The following is a 10,226-nucleotide window of genomic DNA, read 5'->3' as shown; positions in this document are numbered from 1 at the left end:
TTTAAAGCAGTTTCTGGTTCATGAAAAGTCTATTCACCATTCAAGACCCAAATCAAGACAAACCCAATTAATTGAGACTATCAGTAAAAATAAATACTATAATCCAAATTACATCAATGAAATGGTTTTTATGTCTTTATTATGGGCTTCAATCTCAAAATCAATGGCTAGGCCCAACTTATGGGTCCCACGAAGAACTTTCTAGAAATAATAATTAAAAAAAAAGATATATATAAGAGAATACTGAATTTGTGGCAAAAATGAAAATATCGAATAAACGACCAAAACGGGTAAGTATTTAATACAAATCAAATCACATTAGACCTTCAAATGTCTTGTGTCCTTTTCAAATTTGATATATAAAATTTTAATATGTTAAAAAAAACTATATATCTCTTTTTAAATGACATAATTTCAACCGATTTATTTAAAAAAAAAAAAATCATTTTTAAAGAAAGATATGTTCGGTATCACACCCTACACACACAACATGCATAACAACAAATACAAGTTTCATAAGCATTCACATTACATATATCACACATATAGTAGACCATATTTCAACATAGAAAAAACGAAGAATCAAGAACCGATTTGTGATTCTTTCCAAAGTTACGTCCTCGAATACACTCCAAATCCAGCACTTGAGAATGATCAACAAAAAGGTTAACCTGTCTCCCATCAATCCATGTGAAAAGGAATAGAAAAAAACTGTTACTTACATAACATGACACAACACAAATTAGGACTGATGTTTACATGACATAACAGAGTCTTGTAATGGGACTGAAACTGTTGTCAATGGGATAAAAAAAATGCAATTTTATTGGAAAAACAATGTGGGACCATGCAAAAGACTGAAAATAGTCATAGAAAGATTGTCCGGTCAGTCAAGTCATGTACTGTGTAACAAATACAAATGCAGTATGAAGGGTATGAACATACATTTGGGCCGTATTGCTTAATGAACCATTCGGAGGTTTTGGGATTTGATGTTTCAAACATGGCCTTTTCGAGTCCTAGACGCCCAATCACCTTTGCTATGATGTCTGCTCTAACAGAATCAGGGTATCTACAGACGTCTTCTGCATCGATTGTTATCATGTCTGCTCCTGCTTCCAAGCATCTCTCAGCTCTTCTGATCAAAAAGTCCACATCCTCCACACGTTCTGTTCATTATACAGTTAGTTGGTATCATGCATTTGTTACACAAGACACGACAAAACATCATGACATTATACTCTAATTTTTGTCTTATTGGCATCAGTCTAGTCCTAGTCTGATTTGACGCATGCCAATTGCAGTACAAGGTCGTCATATTGTGTCTTGTCGAAGCTACAAAAACTACAATTTTTTTTTGCTGAAATCCTAAAGTTAAAATATAAAATGACGATTTTACCCTTGTAATGTTTTCACTCATTTTTTGGATTTGGTCCAAAAAGGAATCTTCTTCCCCTTTTGATCCATGTTTCATTGTTTCATAATGCTTTTAGTCCCTGAATCAAACACAGTTATCGGAAGGATCTAAAAAGCATATAAAATGACTATTTTGCCCTCATAATGTTTTTAGTCCTTCAAATGCTCATGTCAAAAAGGAAAGAAAGTGGAGTCTTAATTACCAGATGTTCGAGGTGTTGGAACAACATAAGCACCATAAGCTCTTGCACGGGTTGGAGGAATGTCAGCCTTATTGAACTTAACAGCAAACTGAGGCTTAGCTTTAAGCCCCTCACTCTTAATTAACCTTATGTATCTCAACAAAGTTTCTTCAGGAAGTTCAAGTGAACCCATATTTAGCTCAACTGTATCAAATCCCAGCTGCTTACATTCCTATTATGGTCATACAATACAATTTATTAGGGTAGAACTGGAAGTCAAAAAATAAGTGAAATGTGATTTGACCTTTTGTGAGTTGTGACAATAGCTAATTACCTCTATATACTCTTTGAAAGAAGATGGACCTTTTTGAAGCAGATATTCGGCCCAATCACCTGTACTAACATATATATCATGTTCATGGGCTAATTTTGTTGCTTCTTTAATGAAGGATTTTGGCATCAAACTTTCAGAGCCTCCTGTAAACTTCAAACCATCAACAAACTGCCCCACAGACTCCAACATATCCTGGCCCAATTAGAAAATCAGTAAACCATTATTACCAAAATGTGCAATCAAGAATTGTATTTCCACATAACCTAAATTGGTTTGCAGCTATATTGAATATCCTCATGAAGTTTGATTCTTGCTATGATGCACAGAGGACCAAGTTCTCTTATGTAAAAGCTATGTTTAGTTGAAGGAATTGCATTGTAACTTGTAAGGTCATATTTTCCTTTGTTACAGATTTAGTAAACCTATGTTAAAGGACATATCACTTGCTTCAAGGAACTCAACCTATTGAATATCAAAAATAATTTTGCTTCACACTACAATTTACATAATAATGCACATAGGAACGAATTCTCCTGGATAGAAACTCTATTTAGTTGAAGGAATTATATTTTAATAATTTTGCTTCTCACTTGCTTCAAGGAACTCAACCTATTGAATATCACAATCATTTTCACAACCGATTGCAGAATACAGCTGATGATGCTCAGAGGACCAAAAGTAGAAGCTATAATTAGCTGAAGCAGCAACTAATCACCAAATCAGAATTGTAATGCAATTAATGGATCTGAGTACAAATTGCATAACATGAGCTTATCATCCGTAGAAGAAAAAAAATCCTATGTATGAGTTATAATTAGTTTAAATATCAATTAATCACCAAATCAACGTTAAAATGCAGATAATCGATCTTACTATGCATAATGCGATCTGATTATTCAGAGGGGGATTATTCTGTGTAGGAGTTGAAATAAGTTGAAGGAACAATAATTCAGCAAAACAACATTAGAACGCAGTACACTGATGAATGATGTGTGTGTGTGTGTGTGTGAGAGAGAGAGAGAGAGAGAGAGAGACCTGAAGCAAATTGTGAGAGAAGAGAGAGTTGTGATTTGGGCCACGGATCTCCGTTACACCGAATCTCCGAGGTTTTTCAGGGCGGTCTTGGTCCTCGACGAAGCTCTTCCATCTGTAAGTCGCCATAGTTGATTAGTTTATCAGTGGCCGAGCTTCCGGAGCTGAATTTGTGAGAATTTTCCGGTGGAAGGATGGGGGGAATGGTAAAAAGTAGAAGCATGTAGATAAGCTGGGAAGCAGATTCTAGAAAGTGTCGGAAGCTATGATCAAGATATTGATCTTCCTCGTGTTTCTTTACGTGTCAATTGCCACGTCAAAAATACTTTTCAGTTTTCACTATCACGGCTACGGGTCCTATCCTCATTATTATTATTTTTATCAAGGTTTTGAAAACCGGACTGGAGACCGAATCGGTCGTCTTACTGGTTCGATGGTTCAGGTGGTCCAACCGGTCGGACCGGTCTCAAAAACCGGAAAAACCGGATGATGTCATAATTATATTTAATTATATAGAAAATACAAAAAATGAAAAAAAATAAATATTTTTTAAAATTTCCGGTTTTACCGGTTCAACCGGACCGGTTTTTACCGGTTCGACCGTTTTTTACCGGTTTTCACCGGTTCAAACGATTACCGGTTTTTTGGCCTTTAAGAACCGGATCCGGGACCGGTTCCCGGTTGAACCGGTCGAACCGGCCGGTCTGGTCCGGTTTTCAAAACATGGATTTATATATATATATATATATATATATATATATATATATATATATATATATATATATATATATATATATATATATATTTCATATCATCATTTACACATTTTATATCTACTTTGCCACATGTCTTTTTCTCATTTTTTTTTTCCGTATCATCATTTACACATTTATATATATATATATATATATATATATATATATATATATATATATATATATATATATATATATATATATATATTTCATATCCTCTTTTCATTTATTTGGACACATGACATTTTCAATAATTTTTTATTTTTCTAGTTTCCACTTGTCATTTTATTGTATTTTTCATTTTATTAAATTAAAATTCAACATTTAATATGTAAGGTAATATATATGTAAGATATTTATTAGAAAGAGTTTATATATGTAATATATTCAATACATTAAAGTCTCATTAATTTTAATAATTCAAAAAAATTCTCATTTTTCTTATAAATTCAAAATTTTCAAATTGTTAAAATTTCATATTTAATTTTTTTCAAATAAACTCATGTAATACATAGGTCTCACACCTAGTTTTTAGAATAAATTATAAGAATTGTCTTTCAGGTGTTCACGTGTCGTTTGGTTTACTGGAATCAGAAAGAATTGGAATCTAATTTCATAATTTTTCTTTGTTTGGTTCAACCTTTCAAAAGGAATTAGATTCCTAAATGAGTCAATTTTTCCTTCCAACGAAGGAAACTAAATTTCATCCAAAAATGAATGAATTAAAATTCCTTTTCAAGTGAGAATGTTGAATATTATCATATTACTCATTTTACTTTTAACACTACATCTGAAACCCCTCTGTTGCCGCCACCACCACCACCGCTACATACCACCTCCACCGCCACCCATTATCACCTCCACCGCTACCCACCATTACCACCACTGGTAAGTCAGCTACCACCACCCTCCACCCACTAGCACCGCCACGTCCACCACCATCGCTACCCACCTTCCGCTACAACCTCCACCACCACATATCACCGCCGTCAACACCCGATACATATCACCTCTACCACCACCCACCACTGCCAAAACCACCCATAACCACCACCGTCACCACCTATACCACCACACTACCTTCCACCTCCACCACCACTCGCTATCATGACCATACCATCACTGTCACCACCACCGCCACCATAATCACCTCCGCTACCACCACCAACACCTTCATCAACACCACCGTTACTACCATCATTTCCACCTTCACCACTACTCATGACCGCTACCATCTCAATCACCATCACAATTAGTACCGCTACCACCATCATCACCTCCGCCACTACCCACCATCACCCCTGTCGCCATCATCACCACTATTGTCACCGTAAACATCACTGTCACTATCACCGTCATTTACTAATTTATAATTTATATAATATAATTTTACATATAAGTTATAAAAATAAGTAATATTAAGCAAAAAAGGGCAATTTTGTCATTTCATATTATTTCAGTTCTATTTTCTACCAACCAAACATAATATGGAATTAGATTCAAATTTCATTCATACCAACCAAACAAAATATGGAATTTGATTGCAATTCCTAGTAGATTCCAATTCCTTAACATATTCTAATTCTTTCAAAAACATTCTGCAAACCAAATGTCACCTCAGTTTTTATTTTTAAAAATCAACTCGGATCGTCCCTCATTATTTTAAAACTTACATGCTTCATCTTCAAAACATAAAAAAAATACAATTTTACCTTTATTTATTTCTTTTTTGATTTATTTTCTATTTATTTTCAATTTATTGATTTGTTTATTATAAAAATAATTATTTATTGTCTTATATAAAAGATATTAAATAAACATTCCTTAAACCCTAAGCACGTCGTCTCTCTCCCACCATTTCTTCTTCAGTCGCCTCCACTACTATTATCGCGACTCCGACGACTTTAGGAGACATCTCTGGTGTTGCTATCAAACCCTCACCCACCACAAACCAACCCACCCTCCCTCTTCCATTTCCCCTATTTCCTTTTATCCTCATTGAAACCATGTCATCAGGTTACAAGTCCATCATGCAAGATCGGATAAGCAAGTTCAGATCGAACCCAGATCATCTCCATCAACGGTCCTCCTCTGCGACGACACGATGATAAGAACACTAGATGATACAACGATGGCAGTGTGCCAATAGCGCTGGTGGCTATATGGGTTTGATATAAATGGAGTTGGCTACGAGGGCAATAGATGTAGAGGTACACAAAAAAAATCGGTACAAGATCATAACCGGTCGAAGAAGCGGTAAACCTGTCCACGATGAACCAAATTTAATTTTGTTAATTTGTTGTCGATGTCATATCTTTCCATAGTTTGATTTACAAAAAGATTAAACAATTAAATATTTAATTACTATGTTTAGAGCTGACAATTAATCGATTTTGGTTGGGTTCGGGTTCAACTCATTAATTAATTGGGTTGAAGATTTTAACCAAATTCCACCTGTTTATTTAAGTGAGTTAATATTTCCAACCTAACCCAACCTTTTAGATAAATAGGTTGTCATCGGTTTGACCCGTTTGTGTAGTTTCTAATCCAACCTATTAAATAAATAGGATAAACATGGGTTAACCCTATTACAATAAAAAAAAATTAAATAAATTAAATAAATATAACACCATTTAAATTACTTCCAAACTTAAATAAAATTTTCAACGTATGATAAACACAATCACAATTCACAAATACAAATACAAATAAATATTCAAATAACAATAAAAAATATTTAATTTCGAAATGATATTGAAGAGTTACTAATATTGTCGGTGTGAAGAAAAAATTTAGGAATTAAGATTGCATCTTTTTTAAAAATATATAATAATACAAAATTATAATTTTTAAATTAATACTTAGAATAATACATGAAAATATTTTAAAAAATTATTAAATTAATATATATTAAAATTAAATGGGTTGGTGAGTTGAAAATTGACGGACAATTTTCAACCAACCCAACCTATTTAATCAATGAGTTAGATGAGTTGACTCATTTAACTTAAATTAGTTGCAAATCTCAACTTAACCTACTAACTTTGAGTCGGGTCCGGGTTGGATTGATAGATTGAGTCAATTTTTGTCGGCTCTAACTATATTGTAGGAATATGAGGAAAGATCTAATCCGTCAAAAAGTCAAAATATATTTTGTTAATTTTTACTCATGGTCATGTCACCAAAATAATATGATAACTTAAAGTGGTTAAAAATTAATAAAGTGTTTGTATGTAGTTTTCGTATTGTTATCCTTTTATGGTTAAATAATATAAAAATAATTTCGAAAAAAACATGGTAACTATCAAAAAGATAAATTAGTAATCTCAAGTCTTAACATTGAGTTTCGTTATGTCATAGTCTTGCCAAAAACAATAAAGACGAGTTGTTCAATCCAATCATATCGTCCGGTTTAATCTTGTTTGGTCTAGTTTAGTTCCACGCACCAAACACTATCTTATGGTAGATGTAGGCATCTCCATCAACCCTTCCAACTCTTTTGCTACATAAACGTCATATCATCTTTTTTTTTTCTCCTATCATTTACATCCCTCACAACCCCAACATAATTAATTTATCTTTTTCAACCCACATCCAACATAAAGAACTGAAGCATATGTTACAAGCTAAGGGTGTGTTTGGGATGGTTTTTTGAGCATAAAAGTCCTTTTTGTAAAAGGACTTTTTGTAAAAGAACTTTGTGGAAAAGATGGTGTTTAAAATGTGTTTGGTTTGACTTTTATAACTTTTAAGTGATAAAAACTAAAAGTCACAAAAAGATAGGAATTCCTATCTTTTCTCCAGCCAAATTTTCCTTCTTACTAAAAGTTGGTTTTAAAATATATTTTTAAATTGCCAAACAACTTTTAGTAATTTTTAACTTTTTGGAAAAGTTAAAAGTCCAAAAGATGATTAAAAAGAAATGTCAAACACCCTCTAAGTGCGTACATGAAAGAGAAAGTGAGACGAGCAGGTTCAAAGAGGTGGTGAACCTTCCCAACCCCTCATCTAGTACCAAGTACCAACCCAAAGACCGATGATCTCACACTAATGAGATAAATAAATATTAGAATTTTAATAATACATTGTACAGCTTTATAAGAAACCAAAAAAAGATAATGATAGACATTAAACAAATTACAAATCAATACGATCGGCTAAAAATCTATTATAATAAATTAAAATCTTTTTGTCAAATATCACACTCTCATTCATTTTGTCACATGTCATTTTATGGTTTTTTCTATTTTATTAAATTTCACAAAATATTTAAATATAATAATTGTAATAAATATAATAATAAATGTATATCAATTTAATTAATGCAACTTTCTTTTTAGTTTCAAAATTTCTAAATTAAAGCCTAATATTTGTTTTGTTTATTTATTTAAATTTAAAAAAGAAATGAACATTTCAATTTTAATAGTTAAAATTTTTTCTTACAAATTCTTTATAAATTCAAACTTTTAAATGTTCTAAATGTTTATACCTTCATATTTTTAACTTGATTTTTAATAAATCCGTATAACACATGGATATCTGAACTAATATAAAAATAAATTGTTATGGTCGAATACTCGAACCTCATTGTCCCACCAATGCTTTTATGTTATTATTTTAATTTTATAAAGAAATATTTATCTTACATTAAACGATGAATTATAGATTAAAATGATTTTTTCTTTTTTCTAAAAATAACAAGATCTAAAAAATCGTAGGAAATTGAATACACTTTGTGCATTCGACTTTCAACTCGAGTTTTAATTTTAACAAAATTGCTTAGTTTTTCCCACTTTACAATTTGATAAAATATAACTTGAATAATGCTCTTTTTTTGTTGCCATATTTACTAAATATTAAGGGTTTAACTTGCATACATTTTAATATTGGCTCAATTAGTTAAAGCGTTTTGTGCCATCATTTGACCAAGATGCTACATTTAGCATGAGTGAAAAGATACCCTTCTTTTCTTGTTAACCATGGAAGGAATCAAAGCTAATCTTACAACATATCCATATGCACTTCAACCTCGTTCACTCATTCACTTTATTCTCCTTTTCCTTCATTTTCTAAGTTCTAAGCCATGCCCATAAAACCCCACAATCTGTTTTGTCTATCTTTCATCTTTTCTAGATCAAAAACAACAAAAAATGGCAATAAACGGTCAATATAATGTGGGTCAATACATTGTACCATTCGTCTGTCTATTGATCATAGCCATGGATCTCAGTGCAGGGATTCTTGGTATTCAAGCTGAGATAGCCCAAAACAAGGTACGTTCTTTGAGCGGTCAATTGGACTAAAACTGATGTCAATGAGACACAAAATTGCAATTTTTTTTACACCCAAAAAGTTAGGACAAAGATTCAATCTATATCTCTCGTTCATGCAAAATCCGTAAAATCTCTCCTAATTGTCATTAAAAAAAAAACTAGAAAACTTGTCTCGTCCCATATTACAAAACACAACCTAAAAAATAGGAAGCTATGAAAGCTCCATCCCAAAAAAAAAAAATCATGTAAGACGTAAATCAAGTGCACAGCGGTCCGATAGGTGGCTGACATAAATGTACACGACCCACAATGAGCCCAATTCACATTGGAAATTACAAATTTCACACTGTTTCTCGAAAACTCGAACCATTGTGCATCACACTGTTTCTCTGAAACTCAAACCATTGTGCATGTCTACCACCTCAAAACCAACTATGCAACACCCTATGGCAAAAACTTATGATTACGGGCTCACATGTTGTATTTTAAACATGTGTGTTCTTGTAGGTGGAAAATCTAAGAGTGTGGATCTTAGAGTGTCGAGATCCAAGTTATCAAGCATTCAAACTAGGGTTTGCAGCCGCAGTTCTTTTGGCGTTTGCTCACGCCATTGCAAACTTATTTGGTGGATGCCACATCGTATTGTCCAAACCAGAGCTAGACCGAGCCACCTCAAACAAACAATTCGCCATGGCTTCACTCATCTTATCATGGTACACTTTTTTTCACATACTCATTTCTCACTTACCCATTTTGCATTAAAAACTTGTACATTACGCATCAACCTTTGTACCAGGATTACATTAATCATTGGGTTCGGGATGCTAATTGCTGGAGTCATGGCTAACTCAAGTTCAAGAAAATCATGTGGAGTTTCAAACCATCGTTATTTGTCAATTGGAGGCATTGCGTGCATCATTCATGGATTGTTTGCTGTTTCTTATTACATTTCTGCCACTGCTGTTGAAAAAGAAGAAAAGAAGTTGAACCCACATGGACCCACCATGATGAACCACCCCCCTGGACCAATGATGATCCCGCCTGGACCTATGCATGCACCCTCGGCACCTGTTTGAATCTTGGATATTTTTTAGTGCTACATGTAAGAAATAGCAATGTGATTCTATTTATTTGTGTTTTATTGCATCTTACTTTCGGAATTTTCTGTTACACCATTGTAGTTTCAAACTTTTTCTTATTAAGACACAGCAGTTTGAAGAATCTACAGGATTAC

The 10,226-nt window shown here is 33.0% G+C and overlaps 2 protein-coding genes across 2 annotated transcripts; one reads left to right on the top strand and one right to left on the bottom strand.

Annotated features, from left to right (window-relative positions):
• Nucleotides 1–461: 461 nt before the first annotated feature.
• Nucleotides 462–3,244, bottom strand: LOC111907075 (protein HEAT-STRESS-ASSOCIATED 32). Its single transcript, XM_023902868.2, has 5 exons — nt 2,968–3,244; nt 1,933–2,124; nt 1,620–1,830; nt 946–1,169; nt 462–671 (listed from the first exon to the last, which is right to left on the bottom strand). Exons 1-5 carry the CDS (start codon nt 3,091–3,093, stop codon nt 561–563), a joined length of 864 nt encoding a protein of 287 aa, XP_023758636.1. The 5' UTR covers nt 3,094–3,244; the 3' UTR covers nt 462–560.
• A 5,554-nt stretch (nt 3,245–8,798) lies between these two features.
• Nucleotides 8,799–10,131, top strand: LOC111907090 (protein DESIGUAL 2). The gene is made up of 3 exons (XM_023902885.3): nt 8,799–8,992; nt 9,500–9,705; nt 9,789–10,131. The coding sequence occupies exons 1-3, from the start codon at nt 8,870–8,872 to the stop codon at nt 10,066–10,068; spliced, it is 609 nt and encodes a 202-aa protein (XP_023758653.1). The 5' UTR covers nt 8,799–8,869; the 3' UTR covers nt 10,069–10,131.
• Nucleotides 10,132–10,226: the final 95 nt, after the last annotated feature.

The sequence above is a fragment of the Lactuca sativa genome, chromosome 7 (assembly GCF_002870075.4).
Source record: "Lactuca sativa cultivar Salinas chromosome 7, Lsat_Salinas_v11, whole genome shotgun sequence".
Lineage (NCBI taxonomy): Eukaryota > Viridiplantae > Streptophyta > Magnoliopsida > Asterales > Asteraceae > Lactuca > Lactuca sativa.
The sequence above is the reverse complement of the archived record's forward strand: the minus strand, read 5'-3'. Positions and strand labels throughout refer to the sequence as shown.